General features: G+C 37.1%; 1 protein-coding gene across 3 annotated transcripts in view; it reads right to left on the bottom strand.

The window, feature by feature from the left end:
- The window catches only part of ANKRD28 (ankyrin repeat domain 28), a 204,466-nt gene that overhangs the window by 39,173 nt on the left and 137,863 nt on the right, over positions 1-27,430 (bottom strand). For all 3 annotated transcript variants that reach the window (XM_078151469.1, XM_020987233.2, XM_020987235.2), the window contains 8 exons: positions 26,914-27,056; positions 23,635-23,847; positions 20,789-20,867; positions 19,948-20,062; positions 19,284-19,366; positions 16,578-16,641; positions 13,457-13,525; positions 9,651-9,791 (listed from right to left, as the gene is read on the bottom strand). In XM_078151469.1, coding sequence (XP_078007595.1) covers positions 9,651-9,791; positions 13,457-13,525; positions 16,578-16,641; positions 19,284-19,366; positions 19,948-20,062; positions 20,789-20,867; positions 23,635-23,847; positions 26,914-27,056 — 907 coding nt within the window. The remainder of the gene's footprint in view (positions 1-9,650; positions 9,792-13,456; positions 13,526-16,577; positions 16,642-19,283; positions 19,367-19,947; positions 20,063-20,788; positions 20,868-23,634; positions 23,848-26,913; positions 27,057-27,430) is intronic.

Genomic DNA, 27,430 nt, shown 5'->3' with positions numbered 1-27,430 from the left:
TACTATAAATGAAGTTGGAGAACATTAATGTCACCTTAGGTTGGTATAGTACTTAAAAATTTTCAAAGTACTTTAACAAATATTACTTTATTTGACTTGTATGACACTCTATAAAGTAAGGTAGGAATCTCCATAATATTTTGAAAGATTAAAAGAAGGGACACTCAGAGAAGTAGATTTGCCAGAAACCATACAACCAGAAAGCCTAAGATGATGGACTATAAAACCCAGGCTTTACAAACTTCATATCATTCTCTTTCCAGTGTTAGTCAACAAATACTTATTAAGTGCTTACTCTGCACTAGGTACTGGGCCAAGTGCTGGAAATACAACTAAGCCTCCTTCAAAATGAACAGGAACAGCAGGGAGAAGAGGGATGTCGGTTAAGGACTGACTTGCTAGCAAAAAATTGGAAACAAAAAGGGTGTCCATCAGTTGGAGAATGGCTTTAAAAAAATTTGACACATGAAATAATCAATGGAAAAATTACCTCTACAAAATTAAATGACAGATATAAAGAATTTAGGGAAATTTGAGAAGACTTATAGACACTGACACAGGGTGAAGAAAACAGAACCAGGAGATTAATCTATCCAATCCACATAAAAGCACTAAAAGACACCTCAACTTAGATTAAACATAATTATTCATCTTGGTCCAGAGGAGAAATGAGGAAAGATACTTTCCCTCATCTCAATAGAGAGGTGGGGATTTTATTACCTTCAACACTGTCAGATATGGTCAGTTTTACATGATTTGCTAATTTACATGGTTAGAAGGGAATATTATATAGTGATGGTAACGGAAAATGATTGTGGTATAGAAAAAGATAACAATAAACCTTTAAAAAAAGTTAAAAAGTAATTAAATTAAAAAATCATTTCATGTAAAAAAGAAATATTAGCTGTGAGTCATACAGTCCTAAAGCCAGAAGAAACCTTGGGGATCACTGGGTCTAACACCTTCCTACTCAGCAACTGATTAAAAAAATATTTTATATATGAATGAACATTATCACTTAAATAATAAGAACAAATTAGATGGATGATTGAAATAATACTGTTGGGGAGTGGAAGGAGAAGCAGGTATGACTATAAAGTAATGACCTACAATGTCATTTTCTTGCATGTATTCCAATTGGCTTGGAAAAGGAATTTTGAGAAGAGTCATGCCAATATTTCAGGCAGTACAATCATCAAAACAATCCTCTGACCATACAAGTTCTGGCATGTTTCAGCACCTTAACGTTCTTTTCCTCGGCACGTCATTAGCTATCCCTGATTCTCAAAGGCTCTGGGAATGAAGCTGTGGGGTTTGGAAGGTCCTATCACGAAGGCTTTCGGTACAAACAAGGTGATGGACTGTAACCTGAGAGGATAATCAGATGCTTGGTTGGCAACCAAGTAGGTGATTTTTTTTAACAAAGCAATTTAAAAGATCACTTAGTAAGAAGGGAAGGATTATAATATATCAAAGGAGTACTCGTACTTACGAAATCACAAGTATTTTAAAATATTGTAGGGATATTTGAGTATGTCTGCATATGCTTAAGTTCTTTTACTTCATTATAGTCACAACACAAATTCACTGTTATGTCTAATACGAAACATAACGAGCAAACACTTTACCCAAGAGTGTCATTTAAGTCTAAGTTTACAAGACATATACAATAATAAAACAGAAATAATTCTACAGAGAGAACAAGATTATCTTATAAGCAGAATAACATTACTTCAAGATATTGACTTAGAGCTCCATTAAGTGCTGAAACAGAAAGTTATTTTTGGAAAATAAACACCTATGTGAAGAGGAGCTTTTTAAAGTAGCAGAAAGTGTCCCAGTGAAAATGCTTTGTATAATATTCTGGAGGGCAAAGGAAACAGGATTACAACCAAGAATCACCTACCCAGCAAAACTGCAACCCTTCGGGGGAGAAAATGGACATTCAGTGAAATAGAGGACTTTCAAGCATTTTTGATGAAAAGAATTTCAAATACAAGACTCAAGAGAAATATGAAGAGGTAAACAGGACAGGGAAATCATAAGGGACTTATGAAGGTTGAACTGTTTACATTCTGCATGGAAAGATGATATTTGTAACTCATAAGACCTTTGTCAGTATTAGGGTAGCTGGACGGAAAAAATGATAGATAGATAGATAGATAGACAGAGGGCACAGGGTGAGTTGAAGATTAAGGGGTGATATCTGGAGAATAAAATTAAGGGGTGAGAAAGGATTATACTGGGAGAAGGAGAAAGGGAGAGGTAGAATGAAGTAAATTATCTCACATAAAACAGACAAGAAAAGGCTTTTAAAGTGGAGGGGAAGTGGGAGAAGGTGAGAGGGAATGAGTGAATCTTATTCTCAATGTATCTGGCTCAAGGAGGGAATAACATACACACTCAATTGGGTAGGGAAATCTATCTTACCCTACAGGAAAACAGGGGGGAAGGGGACAAGAGAACAGGGGGATGATAGAGGGGAAGGCAGACTGGGGAAGGGGGTAATCAAAAGCAAACCCTTCTGAGGAGCGACAGGATCAAAAGGGAGAACAGAACAAATGGGGGGAAGGATAGGATGAAGGGAAATATAGTTAGTTTTTCAGAACATGACTACTATGGAAGTGTTTTGCATGACTACACATTTATAACCTGTACTGAGTTGCTTGCCTTCTCAATGAGGGTGGGTGTGGAGGGAAGAAGGGAAAAAATTTGGAACCCCCAAGTTTTAAAAACACATGTTAAAAAAAATTGTTTTCACATGCAAAAAAAAAGCTTCATGTACAGTGACTTCTTTTGAAGTACAACAATGCGTATAAAATAGTTTTATTTCATCTGAAAGATACTGGTATAATAGTTTTATCACTGAACCATCATTTCTCAATTTTTTTCAACCTCTTATAAATGGACCAGAACATACTCTCAAAAGTTACTAAACTGTGCAAACCCATTGATCTAGCAAGACCCCAACTAGGCCTGTACCTCAAAGAGATCAAAGAAGTAAAGAACCCATCTGTATACAAAAATATTTATAACAGTTCTTTCTTCGTGATGAGAAAGGACTAGAAACTAAGGAGCTACCGATCGGGGAATTGCTAAATAAAATGTGACATAAGAATATAATGGAATGCTACTTTACCATAAAAAATAACTAAAGAGATGGTTTCAAAGAAATCTGGGAAAACTTGGATAAACTGATGCAGAGAGAAGTGAGGAGAATCAGGAAAACAACAGCAGTTTTAAAAGCATACAACTTTGAAAGACTTTTAAGAACTCTGACCACTCAGTGAACAACCACAAGTCCAGAGTGATGATGAAGAACAGTACCTACTTCCCGGCCAACAGGTGACAGATAAAATATGCATAAAAAGAGACACGAGCTTTTGGACATAACCAAAGAGGGCATTTGTTTTGCTTGCCTTTAGTGTATTAGAAAGAAAAGTTTTGTTTTTCTGTTTTTCTTCCTCAGTGGAGGAAAGGGGACAGGTGAGAAGGGGAAAACAACCTATTCAGCAAGGGAGAGGAGAAGGAAGTAGGAAGGAAGACAATAAATAACTGTCAAATGAAAAATAAAATTTAATTTAAAAAAAGAAAGAAAACTGGAGATTTGACAATTTAATGTTCAGTCTTTTTATATAATTGGAAACAGCACAGGCTGTTTCAAAAAAAAAAAAAGATTAGCTATCACCTACTTAAAATCAGAGAGGGAAGTTACCTTACCAGAAAGATGGGAGTGTTGAGAAGCATGAGAACAATAAGAGTTAAATAATATGTATGCGAAATATCCAATATGCTCCCAAACAAAATATACATCGGAAATTTTTAGGGAAGAAGGCAGTTGATTTCTGCTTGGGTAGGTACAGGAGAGAAGATTTTGGTAGGTGTTATAAGATGGGGCAAGAATATGCAGGTAAGAAGAAAGAGAGTCTGTAATAAAGAACTGCTACTGAATCTAATCTAGGGAAGGAAAAGGGGAAATGTGGGGGAGGGGAATAAAGTGCACAGATTTTGGAAGAAGCCATTGAAAAAATACACACATAAGCAAACACCCTCATTCAACAAAGGTTTTAACTCTCAGCGGCTAGGAAGACAGGTGTAGCTGGTCAACTCATTAATCCCCAGAAGAGAGGAAACACCTGACAGGGAAATACCTATGACAATCCCATCTGACTCATCCCCTCAAAACAGGGATAAAAATTAGCTTGACTTTGAATGTGAGTTGTTGAACTAGCATTTCACTGGTCTCTTGCCCTTCGAAATATCACAAGAAAGATTATAATAAGAAAACTTAATGAGAAACTTTATAAGTAAAACAACATGGAAGATTGTTTTAAAGGATCTTTGTTCCCATAAAATTTGCTAAGTGAGATATTATTATACAAAATTGAAGGGGAAAACCCCCAAAAGGCACAACTTCAATGAAATATCAATTCTGCACATTAGAAGCATAAACTGAGAAACTGAAAAACACATTAAACAAACTAAACACAAAATTTCTTCTACTCTCAAATCACTTGCTTTCTTGTCCTACTACTCATACCTTGTCAAACCTCATTCCTGGATTACTCACACCAGCTGCATAAGGGAGCTGGAAGAATTCATGCAATTAATTTGATTAGGTCTATGACAAATGTATGTTATCTAACCTCAAATGGGAAGTTCTCTTATTCCTCTCTAACTGATTTTACATCACAGGCTCCACAGATGCTGTCCCAAGCCTTAGCTTCTCCTCAAACCTTTATCTTGACTTGCTGAAGGCCTTGCTTCCTGCTTTGCTGTGAAAATAACCTATTCAGTATGAGCTGCCTATGCTTCTGAATGCTCAAGAATTCTTGACATCATTTCCCAATTTCTCCTCCATACCCCACTCTCCGAGAACAAGGTGGCCTTTCTCCTTGCTAAGGCCAGCTCTTTTCTTCACAAGCCCTTGATCTCATCATCTTCACTCCTCTATCATTCCTTCTTTTGTTCTTAAATCATAGAATCTTTTCTATATACTGATGTCTATAAACACGAGCCAATCTCCCCATCTTTAAAAACCCTTCATTGGACTCTACTAGCCCCTCAAGTAACTGCCCTGTAGCTCTCTTCTTTTTCAGCCAGGCTTCTAGAAAAAGTGCTCATACTTCTTACTTCCATGGCCTTTCCTTTCAATTTGGCTTCTGCATTCATTCAACTGAAATTGCTCTCTTAAAACAGACCGAATGAACTGTCAAGTCTGATCATTTTTTCTCAGTCTTTATCTTTTTTTTTTCCTTGGTGAGGCAATCAGGGTTAAGTGACTTGCCCAGAGTCACACAGCTAGTAAGTGTTAAGTGTCTGGGGCTGGATTGGAACTCGGGTCGTCCTGACTGCAAGGCCAGAGCTCTCTTCACTATGCCACCTAGCTGCCCTCCTTCTTCCTTTCTTATAGCACAACTGTATTCTATCACATTTACAAACCATAACTTGTTTAGCCATTTCCCCAATTTAAGGGCTTCCCCCTTCAGTTTTCAACTCTTTTATCACTGCAAAAAAGACCTGCTATAATTATATTTGTATATCCTCAGGTAGTGTTTTGCTTAGGACTAATCCCTTCCTTAAGTACTCTCCTTTTAACTTTCCCATATCCCTTCTCCTCTCCTGTTTCCCTATGGAATGAAATGTATTTCTGTACCCAATCATGTGTGGAATATTCCCTCTTTTGATCAGTTCAAATGGGAATGATGTTCAAGTGTCAAAGACCTGCCCACCCCAGGATGAGGAGGCTCAGAGGGGACACACGTATCATTTCTTAAATATCAGAATGGAAGCATAGATTATCCTTAGTCCCTTATGAGTGCTCACTCATTTTTACTCCTCTGTTTGAAGGTCAAAGGTTTGACATAGTTCTGGTCTTTTCATCAGGAACACTTGAAAGTCCTCTATTTCTCTGAAGGTCCCCCTTCCCTCTGTATGACTACACTCAGTTGTGGTGGGTGAGTCACTCTTGGATGTAAGCATATATACTTCACTCTCTGAAATATGGTAATTCAAGTTCTTTGCTCTTTTAAAGTGATGTCTGCAAATCATGGGTTATCCTGACTATGGCTCCTTGGTACTTGAATTCTTTATTTCTGAATACTTGCAGTATGTTTTTCCTCTGAAGCTCTGGGCTTTGGCTATGGTGTTTCTGTACATTTTCAAAAATGTTGTGGATCTAATACATCTGGACAGTTTTCTGCTTAGGCTCTTTTGATGATCATGGATTTCAGGTAGTTTGATGACATGTAATTTTTTCCTTCTTGATCTATTCTCCAGGTCAGTTGCTGTTTCAATGAGATAACTCACATTTTTCAGTCATCTCATTTTGCGTTAACATTTCTTGTTGTTTCACTAAGTCATTGGCTTCTATTTGGCGCACTCTAATTCTCGGAGAAGTGGTTGCTTGTTGTTGTACTTGTGCCTAAGTTGTGTTTTTCACCGAGGCTTTTTTTTCTCCTTGTAGATATTTCAGAGCCAGCCTCTTCTAAGTCTGTCTTGAACGTTCCTTATGGTCATAACAGCTTTTGTGGTAGGATTCTTTTTTGTTTGCGCCTTCTTACATCTTAGTTGGAGACTTCAGAATTTCTATTAAAGTGAGGTTTTGTGTTGGGTAGGTGGTCCTGTTTCTTTCTTGGGATAATGAATGTTATATTATTCTAGCATTTCAGGGAGAGCTCAGGTTGGGGGTGTGAAAGCTTTCAGTACTTGCAAGGGCAAAGCCTAATTATTGTCCCTCTGGGGTGAGCTCTGCCAATTTCTAACATGGGTTTGGGTCTAAGCAACACACCTATTGGCTTGCCCATGTAGAGTTCCAGGACACTGCTGTGGGACTCAAGCACCAACACCTAGCTGGAAAGCGCTACTGCTTTAGAGTGACAGAACAATGGGCTTCCCTTTGGTCTGGGATGCCTACCCTGCTTGTTCTCCTGTAGGCTTCAGACTGAGCTAGAGGCTGGAAATGAGACCCTACTCTGCTCCCGAGGCCACAACCTGCTCTTTGCTAGGTATATACAGACTATGGCCTAAACCTCTTCTCAACCTAAAATGCCACCCACACTTAGGCAAAGTTCCTCTCTTCTATCCCCTTCTATCTATGGCCTGAGATTTGGAGAGAGACAGAGCACCTAGTTGGCTCTGTTCTGATGCCCTACACAAGTTTAGGAGCCTCCATGTAGGATCTGGAACCTTGTCTTACCTTGGTACACAGCCTCTCCCTGTGCTGGAATGCTCTTGGGTAGACCCCATGTCTCCACACAGATCTCTTTTTTTTTTTTGGTCGGGGGGGTGTTCCCATAATTCAGTCTGGTGCCTTTTTTTGGATCTATTTAGGAGATTTTTTTTTCCCTGTGTTTTATTTTTTAGGGGGGTCAGGAAGAGGCTCATGGTACTTCGTTCCTCGTGATACTCTGCCATTTTGGCTCTGACACAACTATGGTTTTCATTGACATTACTTTAGCCATTATACAAATTTTTCTCTTGGTTCTACTTTTTTCTTTGGCACCAGTTCAGTTTCTCTGAAATCCTCAGGTTCTTCTTCTTATGGTACCATAATGTGCCATCAAACATACACTATACAACATGTTCAGTCATTCTCCAATCAACAGGACTCTTTAAAAAATGTATTGGTTCCCTGTGCATCTTCAGTCCTACTGAGATACTTCCTATTCACTCTTTATCAAAATTAAGATTTTTTGGTGTCTTAAGAATTTTATTCTCAACTCAACTGTGCCGAATAGAAATTTAGACCATGGAATCCTACCATCTTCTCCTTGATATTATCTTCTCTCTAGGTTACTGTGAAACTATTCTACCCTGGTTCTCCTCCTACCTATCTGATCACATTTCCTCAGTTTTTGTTAATGGATCTTCATCCAAATCACTAACCTTGAATGTTCCAGAGGCTTTTGTTCTGGGCCCTGTCCTCTCCTCCCTAATTCAAATGGTGATCTAATCAGCTCCCAAAGATTCAATTATCAACTTTATGCTAATGATTCACAAATCTACTTATTCAGTCCTAACCTATCACCTGTCCTCCTCACATCTCTAACTGCCCATGGACATCTTGAACTGGATGTACCACTAACACCTTAAATTCAACATGTTCAATACTGGACTCGTTAACTTGCTCCCAAAACCCTCTCCTCTTCTTCACTTCTCTTTTACTGTTTAGGGCAAACCATTCTCCTTTCCATATGCTGTTAAATGCTCCTCATCACAATGAAGGAAATCAACCAAACCCAGAAAAAATAGATTTCTTATATACATTGGGGAGGAGGGGGGGGGAAGACATAAGAATTTAATACTGAAATAATCCTAGGAAAGTTAACTATTATATCTCAAAGAAGGCTCACCTGGTAACCCAGGCTCACAACCTAGGTGTGGTCCTTGTAAGACTCCCTACTTTCTCTTACCTCCTACATCAGTCAGTGGTTGAGGGCTATCATGTCTATCCTGGCACCATCTCTCGTATACGCCCCTCCTCTCCTCTGACACTGTCCCCACTCTGGTGCTGGCTTGCATCAGTTCACATCTAGACCGTTGCCATAGGCTTCTGGTGGGGCTCCCTGCCACAAGTCTCTTCCTCCTGCAGCCCATTTTCCACTCAGCTATCAAAATGATTTTCCTGAAGTGCAAGCCTGACCATATCATTCCCCTGATAAGATAAACTCTAGTGTAACCCTATCATCTCTTTCTAGGATCAAACTTAACACTGTTTGGCATTCAAAACCCTTCAAAACACACATCTCCACCATTTTCCAATATTCTTACACCTTCCCCAGCCCCCATATACTCTGTGAGCTAGTAACACCAATCTCTTTGCTATTCCTTGAAGAAGACACTCTATCTCCTAACATAGCATTTTCATGGGCATGGAATGACCTCCCTCAAATCCTAGATAAAATCTTGCCTTCTACAGGAAGATTTTCCTGACCCCCCTTAATTCTAGGGCCTTCTTCCCTCATCTTCTATATGGCTTATTTGTACATAATTGTTTGCATTTTGTCTTCCTCATTAGACTGTGAACTTTTTGAGACCAGGGAATCTCTTTTAACTTTTTTTTTTAATTCCTAGCACTTGTTACAGTTCTGGCACAGAGATAGTTGGCACTTAATAAATGTTTGTTGACTGACTGATCATTCTTTCTCTAAACCTTTTGAAATCTGTTGTACCTAAAATCTAAAGTGCATGCCTGACTATATCCAATTTTACCCCCTCCTTCTTTATAATAAATTCTAAGGTGAAATGGTAGCTCTCCCAACAAGGTTTCATTTCATCCCCAGAAATCATTCCTCTTAGTAAAATAAGAGAGTTTGGTTGGCCTACAGGAAGGGATGTGGTGCAGCCAGAGTGGCTTGGGTTGGAATCTGAGTTGATGGATGGCAAGCGGCAGATGGAACCCAGATGCTGGGGCTGGGCAGGAAAAACCATGATTTAAGAACAAACATTTGCAAAACTAATCATTTTTCCTCTTTGGACAAAGAGAAACATAATACAAATGCTATACTCATTAAAGAAATAAAGGTCAGTCAGTTAAGAATCTATGAAGCACTTAATGTGTGCTAAGCATTGGTGATACAGAGACAAACACAATTAGAACTCTATCTGACATAAAGACTGAACTCAGGTACCATCACTGTCATACTTACTTGCCGTCTGTATCTGAGGTGGCTGCATAGTGCAGAGGTGTACAGCCTCTCTCATCCAGGTCATTCACGCTGGCTCCTGACCCCACGAGAGCAAACAGGCACTGGTAATTACAATTGGCCGCAGCATAGTGGAGGGGTGTTCTTCCATGTCCATTTCAATAGAGAAAAGAAACAGATACCAGTAAACAACTTCAGAAATAAAGGCGGATTTTTACTAAGTCTTAACTGTTTATAGACACATAGAGATTATTTAAGCTGACGTTATATAATTATTTAAGCTGACGTTATATAAGTTAATCTCCCTTTTGTAGAAGGTTGATGGTGGGCTAGGTGGAAGATCAGAAAGAGAGAAATCAGGTAGTGGGGGAGAGAGAAAAGGATATTCCTGTTCTAAATGCAGAAAACTGAAAGGAATATAATTTACACTGTTCTTAGAAGCTCAGTGTTCATTTCCTGAGTGAACAGAGAGGACTTCACTCTAGTAGAGAAACCTATGAGACTGGTAGAAACTCTTAACCCTTTTTCTAGCTGAAAAGAGTTAAAAAAGCACGGCAAGAACTCTGTGATATCAACCAGATTTCTTAAACATAAATGGGTAAGTATGAAGACTTGACAATTCAGAAGAATTGCAGTTGGTTTTAATGTCAAAAGAATATCTGCAGTCAATTTTTTTCTTCGCTATAATATTTGCAGAATGCTATCAGAGTATCAAAATTGCATAAACATTAGGAATGAAAAGAATCAAATGAAATACTAAGGTAACAAACAGTAAGGAAACAGTTTTCATGGAATCATTTCTTCTCAAACCTCTATAAATTTATTTGACAGTATAAAAAACTTCATTTCCTTTTACTAGAAAGAGAGTTTTAAGTCAATTCCAGTTACCTAGGTAATTCCAGGCTTAGGCTTCCCTGAGCACCTTGAATACTCTTCAGCTGCCCTCTATAACCTTTCAGGAGCTACGTGCTCAGGGGATATAGACTAATTTTAATTTCGGTCACATTAAGGGATAATTAAGAAGGTAAATCTGCTACAAAAGCATTATATAACTACACACGAATCCATAAAATTAATTTTTTCCATTAGCACTCATAATTAAGAGCTCTTTATATTGCATCTCAAATAATTTTGAAGTCATACAGATTCTTAATCTTTGCTTTCCCTTCCTAAGATATTAGTTACTATACTCTACTTTTATATTTACTGCCTTAGTAGAGAAACCCAATCACATTGTCTTAAACATATCCACACATCCCTCCTTACAGAAAGCATATGTATAAATGGGACAAGCACTGAGTGGGGTGCCTGGCTGGTTTATGGTCGTCCTTCCTTGCCTAACTGATAACAAACTAGGGACATTAAGTTTTTGAATGTTTTCCCCACTACTGGCTTTATAGAGCCAGAATTATTTGCCTGAGTTTTAAAGAAAAACATTTATTGTGGCAACAGAGAAGGTGTTCTTAGTGTCTGAATACTGTAGGTTTTTGGAAGAGGGTGACAGGATGGTATTAGGGACAGCCACTCTGGGTTCTTATGAAGTGGTGACCCTTCCCCTAGTTAAAGTCAGTTCTATTGTGTCCTTGATTGCACACCTTCTTCCAGGCTTCCTCCACGAACTTTGACGACTCTCCTCAGCTGCATTTTCTCAATGCCTTCTCACACGTTAGTTATTGACAAACAAGCCATCTTCCATGTCTCCAACACACCTTCCTTGATGCTGTCTCCTCCAAAAAAAAAAACGACTATTCTATCTGTCAGCTTCCTTTCTACAGATGAAGACCTAGGATAGGGGTGGGGAACCTGTAGTCTTGAGGCCGCAGATCCCCCACCCCTATGAATCTGTACACTCTCAACGCCTCGACTTCCTAACTCTCTTACTCACTTTTTAACCTCGTGCAATCTGGTTTTTAATTGCTAAATGCAATGATCTTTTCCCTCTTGAAGTCTCTCTGCAGCTTCTGACACTGCTGACTGTCCCCTCCTTTTGGACAGTCTCTTGTGCCTTGCCTTTTCTGATTGTACTCTCTTCTGGTTCTCTTATCATTTGTCCCTCCGTCCCTCTCAGTCTCCTTTGCTGAATCACCAATCATGTTCCACCCTATAAGCAAGAAGGAACCCCAGGGATATGTCCTAGGCCCTCCAACATTTTTTACACTCTTTCTTCATGGTCTCATTAGCTACCAAAAGTATAATTAAAACCAAAATGCAGATGATTCTCAACATTCACAGCTTCAGCCCTTATCTGTTCCTGAGCTCCACTTTTACAATTCTAGTTACCAGATGGACATCTTCACATGGCTGTCAAACAGGCATTTCAAAATCAACACGTCCAATGAAATTTGTTCTATTTTCTCTAAAACTTCCCTCAAACATCTCTAGTTCTGTTGAAGGCACATCCATCCTTCCAAGTCACCCAGATTCCCATCTTTGGAGTCATTCATTCATTCATTCATTCAATCAATCAAGTATTAAGCTTTTACTAGGTACCAGTTACTGGGTATCCAAGTATAACCAACATCAAAAAAATCCCCACTTACAAGAAATTTAGACAAAAGGAGAATGCAACAAACACACACCCACACACACAGAGCACAAATATATACTGAATAAATACAAATATATTCAAAGTAATTAAATACAAAGTAACTTAAGAGGGAAGGCACTAGCAGTTGGAGGTAATCAAGGTAGCCTTCATGTAGAAGGTGGTGTTTAGGTTGCATCCTAAAGGAAGGTGACAATTAATTGGACAAGTGGAGTGATGGAAAGTTCAACATAACACAAACTTGAGATACTGGATAGATACAGGAGTGGTTTGCCATTCCCATCTCTAGCTTGCTTTGCAAATGAGGAAACTGAGGCAAAGAGTTAAGTGACTTGCCCAGGTTCACACAGTAAGTGTCTGAGACCACATTTGAGCTCAGGAATATGCATCTTCCTGTCCAGGCCTAGCTCTATCCACTGTGCCCTGCCAGCCACCTCACGCAGGCCTCAACCTATTCTTGACTAGACTACTGTAACAACAGCATTCCAACTGTTTTACTTCCAGTTTTTCCTCTCCCCAAATCTTCTTCCACATGTCTGCCAAAATAATCACCCAAAAGCAGAAGTCTAACCATGTCGCTTCCTTGTTCAAGCTCCCTATTGCCTCTAGGATAAAATAAGCCTTGAAAATCTTGACCTGATCTGGCTCTAACACATTTTTACAGACCTATCTATCACACAAGCTATGTTCTAGCTAAGTGCTGTTTGCCCTCTGGACTACCTTTTGTCTGCACAGACTGTGCCCCACTGCTGGTGATGCTCTCATCTCCTGAGAACCTTCAAGTTCTTGTAACCCCTCAGCTTCAGGGTGAAGGTGAGGCACTAATTCTACAGGAGGCCTTTTTGACCCTCCTGGCTTTTAGTGTTCTCTATTCCAAAATACTCTGCTTTAGATCCAAAGTAGAATGCAAGCTCTTTTCCCTGAGGGAAATGACTATGCTGTTTTTGTCTCTGAATATTCCAAACCTAGCACAGTATGCCTTGGATCCAGTTGGTGCTGCTAAATATGTGTTTCACTGAATTAGCCACACGTGAGTGTGTGGTTAGGCTTCAGTCTTTTAAACTCTCATTAAAACCCTCAACGACTTACTCACAGATTGCCCAGATAAGCACTGCTCACTCACTTAGAACTATTAGCATTAGAAATGATCTTTTCTGGTTTCCATGTTATGCACATTAAGTCATAAATAGCATTTTTTTTATAAAATAAAAAGGAAAACGAATAAGTCACAAAATTAAAATAAATAAAACATATCACATCCTACCTCCCAAATCTGTCCTTTTTGTTGAAGTCTGAGCCAGTATTAAGTAGAAGATTTAGGCACTCCAAATTCCTAGTAGTGTCAAAATAAGTTTAATTAAATGTCTTGCAAAAGTTTTTTAAGAAAACTCTTTCAACAACAACATGTTATAATTATCAATTATTTTCAAGTTGAATTTAGATGACAATGCTCTTTACAAATATGAAATATTAATGGATGGCAGAAAAAAAGTCATAGTTTTAAAAGGGCACCTTTTATAACAACATAGAATGGAACACGTTAATGGATATTAAAAGATAAAACTTGTGCTATCTAAACTTTTAAAGTCACATGTTATAAAATGAGTTATAATGTAGGTGTAATGTAGATGAGTACCTTCTAATAAGAAGGAATCTAAATATTACATGTACTTCAAAATATTTCCCCCTCTTATTTTACATGCCTTACAAATACAAATTACACCATAGTTGCAGAATTTACAATTACTTTTAAAGTATTAAATGATTAAATACTTTAATACTTAAGGTATTAAATACATAATACTTTATTTAATAAAGCATAAAATAAAATACACACTAAATCGGGTGTTTTTATAATTTATGTCAATTAAAAATTAATACAAAATATGAGTTTGGGGTTAAGATTCTTGCAGAACCACTTTTTAACAAATTACTGAGATAATTCGATAGGTCTTGTATTTTAAGCCAACATATCAGCCCTTGAATAACAGCAGTAGGAAGGTTTTCCTCACTGCAAGCAAAAGGACCACACATACAATGGTGTTTTTGGGTTCTAACCAAACTCAATAGACCTGCTGTGGCCAAAGGACAGGGCATACTCCTATGTAGGGAAGAAATGGCTGGACAAGGCAGGTTGAGCCACAGCACAAAAGATATAGGCTAGAGAACAGGACCCAATGCAGTCATGGGAGTTGGTGAGGGTCTGACATCATTAGAGGTGTACTTCAAGAAGACTAGACTGGTTGCAGTGTATGGAGGGTGGATGGAGAAGAAAAATTTTAAATGAAGGAACGACTTAAAATTAAAAAAAAATAAAAATTTTAAATGCAGGAGACACTGGTTTGCTAAAGAAGTTTGTTCAGTTCAGTTTGGCAAGTAGCAGGATATGTTAAAGGGTCAAATCAATGGTAGATAGAATATGTTCTAAGGGAACAATGATAGCATATGAATTTACGAATGAGTCATACATTTATACAACTAGAAATATTACATGTAATCATGAATTCAGACCAAGAAATGGGTTTCATTTTAAGCGGGCAGACTTTATTACTGTCTTCACTTCTTAAAGAGAAATAAACCTGATGGCAATTCATGTGAGTATAAAAGAAACCAAGAGAATCTTGCTAAAGGTTACAGTCATTCATTGTCAGGAGTCTGCAGTGATTACTGCACCTCGGACTAGCTGGTTTCTCTAGTCTGTGATCCATCCTCCACAGAACTACCAAAGTCATGCCCCTCTGGCACAGGCCTGACCACATCATAATCCTGCAGGCTCCAGGGGCTTCCCACTGCCTCTAGGTGAAAATAGAAATTCCTCTGCTGGGCACCGAAAGCTTTTCACAATTTGCCTTCGGCCTAGCTTCAAGTATTTTGTACTTCAGCCAATCTGACGTACTGGTTCTCCCAGGTCCCAGTCAGCCTCCCTGCATCTCCTTGCGTTCGCACTCTGTTCTCACTCCACCTTCTACCTCAAAGCTGGGCTCAAGGAGTCCCCTACCACAGGAGGCTTACACTGCTCCTCCCCCTCCTCCGCTCCTTGCTGTCACTTGGGATTTACTCTTTCCAACAAGACATGAGCTTCTTTAGGAAGGGACAGTTATTTCTGTCTTTGCATGCCCAGTCCCTACCTAGTAGGTGCTTGAAACATGGCAGTCACTTAAATATATGTGCATATGTACAAATGTGCAATGACATGGAACACTCATAAAGAGGCTGCTCAATTTTCTTTTGGTGCCTGTTTTCTATAAGAAAAATAATTTTTGGACTGGAAAAGAGAAAATACAAATGGCTAACAGCAAGATGAAGACCTAAACACATTAAGATTATATATAAGAAGAAGAATAGAGGCCTTTGATAAGCTCATGCCAGTGGATCAATAGGAGTTACACTCCAGGGAAGGAAAGAGCAGACAGAGGTGACCAGAGGACCAGGATCAGCGCAGTCCCCTGACAAGCTCATCAGACCCCGGCTGTGGCTCCGTGGTCACTTCGGGGATCCATACTGGAGGAAGACTCTGGACAAGCTGCAGTGTCCAGAGGATGGTGAACTAGATGCCAAAAGGCCCTGAGCTCAGATTACAAGAGGATGAGCTGAAGGAATTTCAGGTGTGCAGCCTACAGAAGGAGGACTTGCCGACTATGTTCAATTATCAAAAGGACTGTCAAGAGAAGTCACCTTGTTCTGCTGGACTCCAGAGGCCAGAAGAAGCTATTAAGAGGCAAAATGAAGCTGGCCATGAGAAAAACTGGCTAATGATTCAAAAGGAGAACGGGCTGGTCTCCAAGCACAAGACAACAGGTGACCCTTCTGCATCCTAACGGGGGCTTCTGGTTCTGCTGCAGCTTGGACTTGAGACTCTCGGGGGGGTGCTTCTTCCTCAGATGCTGTGAACCATAAACGTCACAGTATACAGGCACCTTTCTGCTTTTTCTATGGAACATCTAAAGACCTGAGAACCAACGACTGTCTAGATCCATAATGCTTCCAGTTCCTGAGCACTGCGCCCCAACGGGTTTTACGTAGTTCCCTACTCCTTGTTTTCTCTATCTCCTGCTTCTTAGATCATACACTGGAAGCTCAAAGGATCTTCAGAAATCATCCAGGTCACGCTTCATTTTTATATGTGAAGAAACTGAGGACAACAGGTTGTTAAATCCATGTCCTGTTGGCTATTCATCCCGTGCTCTCTCCTTTCCACTCTGCTTCGCTGCCACGTGCTTTAGCTATCAGAATACAGTGCTCTCCCATGCTGACTTTCTTTTTCTATTTAATTCCAGGAACTTCTCATCTCCTATGTCATGTTTACTGACAAGTGATAAAAGCAATGGGAGAGAAAATTGCCATGGCCAGATTTTTTTTCAACACATAAAAATTGTGAAACATACCCTCCAGCTGCAGCAGCATGAAGACAAGTCCTGCCAAAATCATCTGGAGTATCTATGTCAAATCCTAAAGAAACAATTAACTCTTTAGTGATATAAAACATAAACCAAAGTTCTGCTAAAATAGTCCAGGAAATTTTCATGCAAAAGTGTCATGCATAACATATCACTCATAACTTCAGTATCTGTAAAATTACTGAACTTGATACATAACTCCTTAGTGATACACAACGTTAGAAAGAACCTTCTATTTTGTGGTGATCCGTTGTTACTGTTATTTGAGGTTTCAGACAAGTTCTAGAAAAGCTTATTTTTTCCCCTAGATGCTTTACTTTACTTCTGGTTCCCAACAGGAAGAAGATGAAAAGGTAACAAACAATACTCTCACTCATGCTTGTATATATTATAATTGTTATTAGTAAACAGTAATAATCTAATCAACAAACAGGAATTAAGTTACTTTAATATTTATTGAGAAATATCAATAGAGCAAGCTTCCAGAGTAAGAAAAAACACCTAAACAATAAAAATACCTGAAACAATACCTCATCTACTGCAGTAATTTTTAAAACATATTCAGAGACTTTCTGGGGGCTTATTTTTAGCTTTGGCTAATCAGCATTCTGGACCACAACTTTTTATGGTATGCCTACCTGACTCCAAGACTGATCATACTATTTTAAGAGTAAATATAGGTCCTTTGGCTGACCTAGTTTGCGAATATCTACTGATTTCTTGCTCTAATTAACAGCATAAACTCTCCTCGGAAAATGGAAAGCTGTTCTCTCTATGTCCTTGTTTGATGAGTTCTGACGCACCAGGTAGAGCACAGAGATCCTGACCTTTGTGTGTCACAAACACTTAGGCAGTCTGGTGGACCCAGCAGGATCCTTCTCAGTTGTCCACGTTCATAATTGAAGGAAAGCCTAAATTTCAGTCAGCAGTTAGTGAAATAGAGTTGCCCAGTGTCTCTGATAAAAGCCTCATTTCTCAAATATATAGAGAATTAATTCAAATTTATAAGAATACAAGTCATTCCCCAATTGATAAATGGTAAAAGGATATGAATAGGCAATTTTCAAAAGAAGAAATCGAAGCCATCTATAGGTATATGAAGAAGTACTTTAAATCATTATTGATTAGAGAAATGCAAATCACTACACCATACCTATCAGACTGGCTAATATGACATAAAAGGAAAATATTAAATGCTGGAGGGGATACGGAAAAATTAGGACACTAATGCATTGCTGGTGGAGCTGTGAACTGATCCAACCATTTGGGAAAGCAATTTGGAACGATGCCCAAAAGGCTATAAAACGGTGCATACCCTCGGACCCAACAATAGCACTTCTAGGGCTGTATCCCAAAGAGATTCAAAAAAAGGGGAACAGCCTTATTTGCACAAAAATATTTATAGCAGCTCTTTCTGTGATGGCAAAAAACTGGAAATTGACTAGAATCCCAACAATTGGGGAATGGTCGAAAAAATTGTGTTTGGCCATTGGGTATTCCATCACAATACAATTGTGATGAAACACTATTTTACTATAATATAGCATATTGTACTGTGTTATAAGAAATTATGAGCAGATGGATTTCAGAAAAACTTGGTAAGACTTACATGAATTGATGCAAAGTAAAGTGAGCAGAACCAGGAGGACACTGTATACAGTAATAGCAATACTGTACGATGATCAATTGTAAATGACTTAGCTATTTTCAGCAATATAATGAACTAAGTCAATTCCTAAGGACTCATGATGAAAAATGCTATCTACCTCCAGAGAAAGAACTGATGGATTCTGAATGCAGATCAAGGCACACTATTTTTCACTTTCTGTATTATTTCATGTTTTTCCCCCCTCTTTGGGTCTATGTCTTCTATCACAACATGATTAACAAGGTAATAAATTTTGCATGATTGAACATGTATAACCTATATCAAATTGCTTACTGTCTCAAAGGTGGGGGAGGGAGAGAGAAAATTTGGAATTCAAAAAAAATTTTTAATTAATGTTAAAAATTATCTTTTACATGTGCCTGGGGAAAAAATATTTTTAAAAAATAGTTCCTCTTCTACTTTGCACTTGTATATCAGTATAAGATGTGAATTAGAAATAATGTAGAAAGAACCAATAGTTGTCTCTTTCCATAGAGGTTAGAGAAAACAAAGATGGAGTTGGTTTTCTCTTCTCCTCCATCTAAGTTTTGTAGACCCTCTGAAACCTATGTAGAGAACTCTGGACAAATATGGATCCCTGGCTAAGAAACCTCGATTGTAGATGGAAATCCCACCTTGCTCTCAACAAGACAAAACAGTTTATTATACTGTGCATCTCATCATATACAAAAACAACACAACAAACTTAACAACTGGACAAGGATTTAGAACATAAACAGTTCAAACTTATTTCTTCTCCTTGGGCTGTATTTTATTTTCAAAGACAACTAATTTGTATGAATAAACGTAGCAGCCAGAAATACTGACATTTTTCTGTTAGCTCACATAGACTTGTGGTTAATTATATTCTTTCCTTCTTTAAAAAAAATCCATTTTTAAGCTCAAAACTTCAAAATTATGGTGGGAAAGAGCTGGCTTTAGCCATAAACAGAATAAATAGCCATCCTATTTAAATAAGAAAGGATGCCTGTTTATATATTATAGTTTTGTTAAACAAAAGATACCAAAATTCATGATTTGCTTACCTGAAGAAAGAAGTTTCCTACAGCAATCTGAAAAACCACTTAATGCTGCCAAATGGAGGGGGAACATTCCATGTATACCCCGCCTAAAGCAGATATTATGGTACATTGATTACAACACTAGTAAAATACAAGCATTCTATTTTCTAAACTATCTGGGGGGAGTAGGATAAAAACCTTAGTACCAAAAAACAGACACCACTCTGAGACTCAAGAAAACTACATTTTTCATGTGCATTTCAGTTTTGTTCAATTAAAAGAAGTTTTGAAAGGAATAACTTGTCTTTATTGACCTATATTCTCTTGCAGATTAAAAATAATGAAAAGGTGTTATTATAATCACAAGATAAACATGACTTCAAAACCATACAGTTAGTTCATGTTTGGGGGCATGGGGAAGAACAAAGGTTTACTTAAAATATAAAAATTTACATGATTTTATTATCTCATATAATCAAATTAATTGACAATAAACCTAAAATTTTAAATCACTGTGTCTACACCCAAGTAGAGGGAATTCAGGCAGACTGATAATCAAGCAACCACTTCTTTGCTGAAGTCCCACAACTACCTTTCCCTGAAATAACTAAACGGTGTTGTAATGATTTATTTAATTTCATTCTGTATTGTGTAATCAGAGTCACTATCCAACTTGAAAATGACTTACTTTGCTGTGTCAGCACCACTTGTAATGAGAGTGTTGATAAGTAGCTCATGGCCATATCGAGCTGCTATGTGCAACGGAGTATTTCCATTCTTATCTTTGCAGTCTATTTCTGCTCCTACAATAAAATACATCTAGTCAGGTCTACACGGATGTATACAAGGTTATATTAGATAGCAAGGAATAATTTCTGTTTTGTCTCAATTCTTTCTAATTCATAATTGATACTGATATTCAAATACAAACTAAGATAGCAATTCTTTATAACCAGATTCACACATACTAAAATTATTTCAGTAAAGATGTTATTCAAAAGATTTAACTCTCTGCAAATGGCTAAAGACCAAGCCAATTTAATTCAAAACAAATATTTATTAGGTGCTGAATATGTTCCTGCTATTAAAAAAGGATGACTACTGCTTTCTTAGAACCCACCATGACATTTTAAATTAAAATATTGCAACTAGAAAATGCAAAACAGACAGACATCAACACAACAATAAAACAATTTCTAAGTAATGACAAAGAAGTAGATCTATCTCCCATTGGCTAAAACAAAGAAATCAACTTGAAAAAAGAACGGTCAATATTTAAGATAACTTTTTCTATATTCTGGTAAGAAAAACACAACAGAAACAATTTTTTAAAATTATATATTATATAATTAAAAAACTAATGACAACAACGAGAGATATATGAAGTACAGCATTCTTAATGTTTAATGGGATTTGAAACCAAACTCGGAGATATGTGTTCTGCTATGGTAACAGCTAACATGCAAATGTCTTTTTTTAAAGATTAGTTTAAAACCACATCTGAAAACAGAAACAAAAATACTTTTTACCACTCTGGATAATGGTTTGTGATCTTGAGAATCTGCCGTGGATTGCTGTCATGTGCAATGGTGTCTTCCCATCTTTGCTCTAAAAATATAATTAAAAAGAATAGTTCCTCGATACTAGTTGTATTGTATGATACACATAAATATGTAAGTATATTAACAATGGCTAGAATTGAGGCTGGATTTTTTGTGCATAATTATTGTGTGGCTTTGAAATACTAAAATTTGAATTAAGATACTCAAAAGTAAGCTAGCCGAAATAAAGAAAAAAGAACACACACAATCAGGCCTCAACTCAGGTCATGGTTAAGAAGACAGTGGAATACGTATGGACACAAATTTCCCAGTTTGACACTTTAGAGTGTGGAGCAGGTTCTATCAACATCAGCTCCTTGACCGGATAGGAACCAGACACTAATTTGCCAGAACAAGTGAGAGCATCATATGTGTATAACTTTTTCCTAGCTGAAGACTCAAATATCAGAAACTGAGGTGTTCCAAAGGGATGAAGTATTGCTATATAAAATACTCCCATGTGTGGGATTTAAAATAAGCTCAAAACTATTCTAACAAAGGCTATATTCAAGAACAAAATGTACAGATTTTACTATAACACCTCTTCATATATGATTAAACATTGAGATCCTGTTTTAAGCATAAAATTCACTGCTGAGATGATTAAGTAAAATGTTAAAGAAATAAAGTAGTTTTTTATAAAAGTAGTATTTTATAATACTAGGCTTGAGAAATTTTAAAAGTGAAAGCAATTAAGTCCCTGAAGGGCAATGAAAGATCTTGTTGTCTTTAAACTTTCGTATTTAAAAGAAAATTCTTACACCAGGAGCTGGTGAAAAGCATTCAATTACCTAGTCCACTAAGCCTATCATTCAATCATTACTAGACTGTAAATACCTTGGAGATAAGGGGTTGGAGGTTAGGAGAATTGTATAGTTTTTTCTATTTTCTGATCTCCAGAAACCAAGAAAGTGACTAGCAAAAAGCAGTCACTTAACACGTTTGCTAAACTAAAGCACCAACTTGTTATTTATGAAACATACATTTTTGCAACATATACATGTTGTTACCATTGCTATAAAAATTAAAATTCCAAATGCAAAGGCATTATTAATTACAATTTTGTCATCAACATGAAATTATATCAATTTTATTACCGGAACAAAATTTAGTGTTGGGTACATGAAATCTAAATGAAAGAAATGAAAGAATGCTACTCAACTTTGGAAAGGGGGGGAGGGGGAAGAGAGAGAAGAGATTCACAACAAAGTAAATAATGTCCTCTATCTTATTTCTCTAAGTAATACAATTTTCAAATTGTATTAGTTTGTCAAAGTCTAAGCTTTAAGAACTGTAATTGTGAATTGTTTCCAATTAATTTTATTGAACTGAAGGCTAGCTATCATTACAGGATTTGTGGTTTTCTCCATGTGGTGACAGTCTTTCTACTGATGCAGCTGACAAGCCTTTTTACCCTTGGGGATGAAGTACCCCAATTCATGAAACTGTCCACTAAGGTGCAAAGAAAACCTCCCAAAGAGCTAACTGGTTAGAGCTGACAGCTCCATGGTGGGCCATGTCCTCAAATCCTGGAAGGAGCTGCTGGGCTCTATCAGCTAAGTTCTTTAAGAACCCAGTCCTCATAAACTTTCATGCTAGGGAAAGCAGGCTTTAGAGAAGGCTCTTTATTTTACAGCAATAAAGTACAGACAGCTGAAATGTAAATAAAAAGTAGAAGCCACTCCAGCTATGCTATAACCAAAAATAACTTTAGAAATTGTCTCCAGGTGGGGAGAGAAGGCAGCAATCTGAAGGCAGGTCAGAATGGGCCACAACAAATATTTGTGCCCACCAGGACGTGGAAACTCAGTGGCCCAAGTTGTTTTTCCTGGTATCCAGGTTACTGGATTTGACTTCTATTTCATCTAGATGTTAAGGTACTTCAGACTAAGAATAATCATCAGATGGCTCTTCATGACTGTAACTAGATGGGTCAGTAGCAGCAAGCCATCTGCTCTAGAACGACAGAGACAAGAGGCCACATAGAAGCCTCTCTCATTCTCTGGGCAACTGCAGCTCATCTCCAGGATGGAGATAAAGACTGACGGGTGGAGACACTCCCTCTACCAACTCAAGTCAGCATCTAAGAAGTTAAGAGACTTGCCCAGGGTCCCAGAGACAGCGTTCTGTCAGATGGGGGGCACGGGACCTCAGTATTCTTGGTGTTACACACTGCATTGTGATCACACATGTCACAGGACCATTGAAAGGATCAAATGAGATATCTGTAAAGCTCCTAGCACAGTGCCTGGCACACAGTAGGTGCTCAAGAAGTGCTTGGTCCTTTCCCCTTTCAGAGATCCTCAAAATTATTCCATGATACCTTCCCTTCTTCAATGGGATCCAAAACACCGGAGTACAGAAGAGTGACTTAGCAGATTGGCAAAAGAGATTCGTGACCAACCTTTAATCAGAGGGCTTCCTGTTTTTGAGGCTTTGATTTGTTTGTCAATTCTGTAAGTATTTAGACTTTCATTTTCTAGTTATTTTTGCAGGCCACGGACTGGCATATGACTGCACGATAAATAAATCCTGAAGCAATCAGTGATGCTTGAGGTTTTGGTAGCATATTTCCCCAGAGAAAACAAAGAAAAAGGACCCCTCAGTGATACTTTAGATTTCCTCAAATTACTAAAATTAAAGTATCTTCATGAAAATGATTTTGTACAATTATAGACATCAAAAGCTACTCTTTATACACATTTACAACTCTGATGTAAATATTTAACTTAAGAATAGTGACCAACTTTCAAAAGTAATTTAAAAGACTATACCTTCATGTTCACGTCGGCCCCATTCCCAACTAGGAGCTCCAGACACAGGGCGCCATGTGTTGATGCTGCAGCAAAGTGTAAGGGAGTAAACCCTTTCTCATTCATTTGATTCACGTGAGCACCACAATCTATGAGTTCATTCACGACCACATCTTGTCCATTATAGCAGGCTACATGAAGAGGTGTATTTCCATAGGCATTTGGTTCATTCATCTATCAGACAAAGAAGAGAGATGGTGAGCACATTTGTAGTGATCCTTTCTATACTTGCAATGCTGGACGCAGAGGGAAGAAGGTCTGGGTTCTAATACAAAGCAGTCTAGCCTAATTTCTTTAAGGCTCAGTTTCTTCTTACATAAAATAGGGATAACAATACCTATAATATCTCGACTAAGGGTCTAGGGAGCACTACACTTGGACTCAGAAGACTTGAATTAGGATCCCCTGCTTGGGATACTGGCTGTGTGACCCTGAGCTACTGCCATAAATCTGAGTCTCAGTTTCCTCTTCTGTAAAATGGGAGTAATTAAGCCACCTCTCTTACAGGGTTGTGATGAAGATCAAATAAGATAACAAACACAAATCTTAAAGCACTGTACAAATGCTAGCTACTATTCTCGACCCTACAGGGTTATTGAGAGATTCAAAAGACCGACTGTAAACAAAACACCACTATATACATGACACTGGACAGAGAAACCAATTACTGTCAACAACTAACTCTTGGAGGTGGTGGTTATTATCCCTACTTTACAGATGAGTAAATGCTGAAAAATAATCAAGTCACCCAAGTCCTAAAAGGTGCAGGCAGAACTCAAACTCAGGACTTCTGCCCCTTAAATACACTATAACACACTGCCTTTTATGAAAGACAGGAATACTTGTAGACCTGAGGAAAAATACTTCTGGAATGGCCAATTTTTAAAAGAGTTTTTTTTTTTGGTAAATAACTGTTAGTGATAAAACCGTATTTTTATATTAAGCCACAGAATAGCAATAGCATGGAGAGAACTGGATTTGTATGTATGCATTCGTGGTTTTATGGATTGTCTATAAAACAGAATGATTAGGGAAAGTCTAGAAAATTACAAAGCAAATTTCTTAAAAATATTTTTAAAAATAATAACATACTCAGTGAATCTCACAATTTTTCCTAAAGACTTACTTGTGACATTAAATTAAAAGTCATAAAATATATGAACTAAGGCCTTATGTCTAATAGCATTACCAATCACATTTTTCTATTAATAATTAACCATTTCTCAAGCTAAACAATCTATTTGAGAATAACTTATAATTCAATTCAAAGGTATAAACTGAAAATTCCAGTGTCTCTATAATAATTTACATGTTTTGTATTTCTCTAAAGAACTCCCAACAGATTATTTGCAATAACATATTCAAGTATGAATGTGTGTGTGTGTGTGTGCATGTGCTTGTGTGCATGTGCCTGTATGTATGTATGTATGTATGTATATATGTATGTATGTATGTATTGACTTAAAATTAAAAATACAAGAATGGAAAACAAATTTTCCAAATAAGTGTAATCTATGTTATATTTTTTTTATTTGCCCAATTCATGTGAAGTAAACGAAATTTCTAGATACTTTCCAGACTTCAAAACTTGGCATTTTACAAAAAGGCAAAAGACTTTTGTTTTGGAATGAAGAACTAGCTCAACCAAATGGAAAGGCTCCTTTGAGTTCTGTTTCAATGCTTTGGGCGGTGTGAGTTCCACCAATGTTGTGCTCATCGTGTTCTACTGGTACTACCAATTTTACTTCTTTGTATTTTCTATCGCCCCTAGTACCTAGTACACAGTGATTGACATTTAGACTGGGACTTAAGAAATGCTTGTTAAATGAATGATTTAGTTCAACATATTTTTGTACAAAAAAGTTCATTCTATTTAGCACCACAGAATTCACTTGCATAAAGTTGTAAATATTTGAAAAATATAAATGATTCTAATGAACAGTTTCCCAAGTATTTTGTTATTGGAGTCTTCAAAAATAATATGCTTGAGCTTTCTGTATTTCCATTATTAAAGAAATGTTGTGCTATATTAGCCATACTTTGGTTAAAGAAAAACGACAACAAAATGCTTAAACTAAGGGTTCAAAATAGGTATTAAATGTACAATGTTCTTTTCCATTAGTTTACTTAAAGATTATATTTAAGTAAATTCATACTCTGGTTGTTTCCATATTTAGGAAATATATTTACCCATATAGCAAAGATTTCATACTAAGTATGAAAACAAAAAACTAACAATCTTAAATGTGTTAAAATATTGACAATGAAATTAAAAGGCATTAGTCAATTAAAAAAACCTTAGTATAGGAAGCATAAAATTAAGTAAATGTATTGCCTGAAAGGATGTTTTACTTCAGAATTCAAAAACATGACTTAACAAATGAAGTTTTTGAGAAAACTTATTAAACTGAGCCTTCATCTTTAAAATGGATGTGAAGATAATTTAAAAATTGTAAGAGGACACTGTTGTCAGTACATACATCCTCAACTGCCTTCTTTCTCTTTCCTAATTTCCTGCTTTTGTGTTTGCACATAGCTCATAAACTCAAGTTAGTTAAAATTAACACAAGAAAAAAAAGCCAAAGCAGCTCTCTCTTTTGGGTACAGCACAGAAACTTGTGTAACATTTTTTATTTGCTTGAAAAGGTTTTTTGCTTCCTCCAATTGTCAGCTATATTTCAGATGCCTGGAATTGTTGGGTAAGTGATGTATTTCTAAGAGGGTATTGAATCAATCATAATAAAACTAGCTTTTTTGACAAATTGTTCAATAGGAAGATAGAATCTCCTGGACCCTACTGCAGAAACAAAGGTGAAGAACTTAGACTGCATTAAAAAAAATTTTTTTTTCCAACTGAAGATACGCATCCTAGAAGAACACTTTAGGGTACCTTTTATCTCCTAAGTAAATATACTTACTCAATTTATACTTTATACTCAATTATCTTTATACTCAATTATCACTGAGTAGCTAAATTGCAAGATAATCCACTACAATGTAAGCTCCTTGAGGGCAATGACTGTCTTTTGCCTCTTTTATCTCCAGCCCTTAGCACATACCCAGGCACATAGTGAGTATTTAATAAATTGAACAGAATAATGGCTGTTTTCACACTTCAAGATCATATTCAGCAAAAGTAAAAACTTGAAGAAGCATTTAAAACATGGGGAAAATGTCTATATTGCAGTGACCAATAATACAAAATTTTTACTGTCATTTTCAAAGCTTCCTTGTACTCACATCAACACCAAGATCTAGAAGATACTTCACGACACTGATCATTCCACTAGAAGCAGCAGCATGAAGAGGTGTATAAGATTTCTTATCTTTACATGTGACTTCAGCTCCATGAGCAACAAGCAATTTCACAACTTCAATGTGACCTGAAATTAATGGGTAAAGATAAATAGTCTAATCTTTTTCATTGCTGTATATATCAAGGATGATAAAGTAATAAATATACAATTTGTTTTCCCCAAACCCACTGTTTTTATACATACATATGCATATATAGAAAATCACAGGATATGTATGACAATAAAGGCAATTGGGTTTCTAAGAGGAAGGTGGGCATAAAAGTAAAGAACTGTTATTATATGTGGTGGTATATGCACATATTAATTTGAAGTTTATGCATAATCATATTTTACTATGACTAACAGGTAATCCATAAACCTTCTAAAATGGCTTACGACACCAGTTATTATTTATGATCCTAGTTTAATTTATTTAATTATTTAATAATTATGATTTCTTA

Source organism: Phascolarctos cinereus, unplaced genomic scaffold (genome assembly GCF_003287225.1).
Source record: "Phascolarctos cinereus isolate Bilbo 61053 unplaced genomic scaffold, phaCin_HiC Scaffold_1;HRSCAF=81, whole genome shotgun sequence".
Classification (NCBI taxonomy): Eukaryota; Metazoa; Chordata; class Mammalia; order Diprotodontia; family Phascolarctidae; genus Phascolarctos; species Phascolarctos cinereus.
The sequence above is the reverse complement of the archived record's forward strand: the minus strand, read 5'-3'. Positions and strand labels throughout refer to the sequence as shown.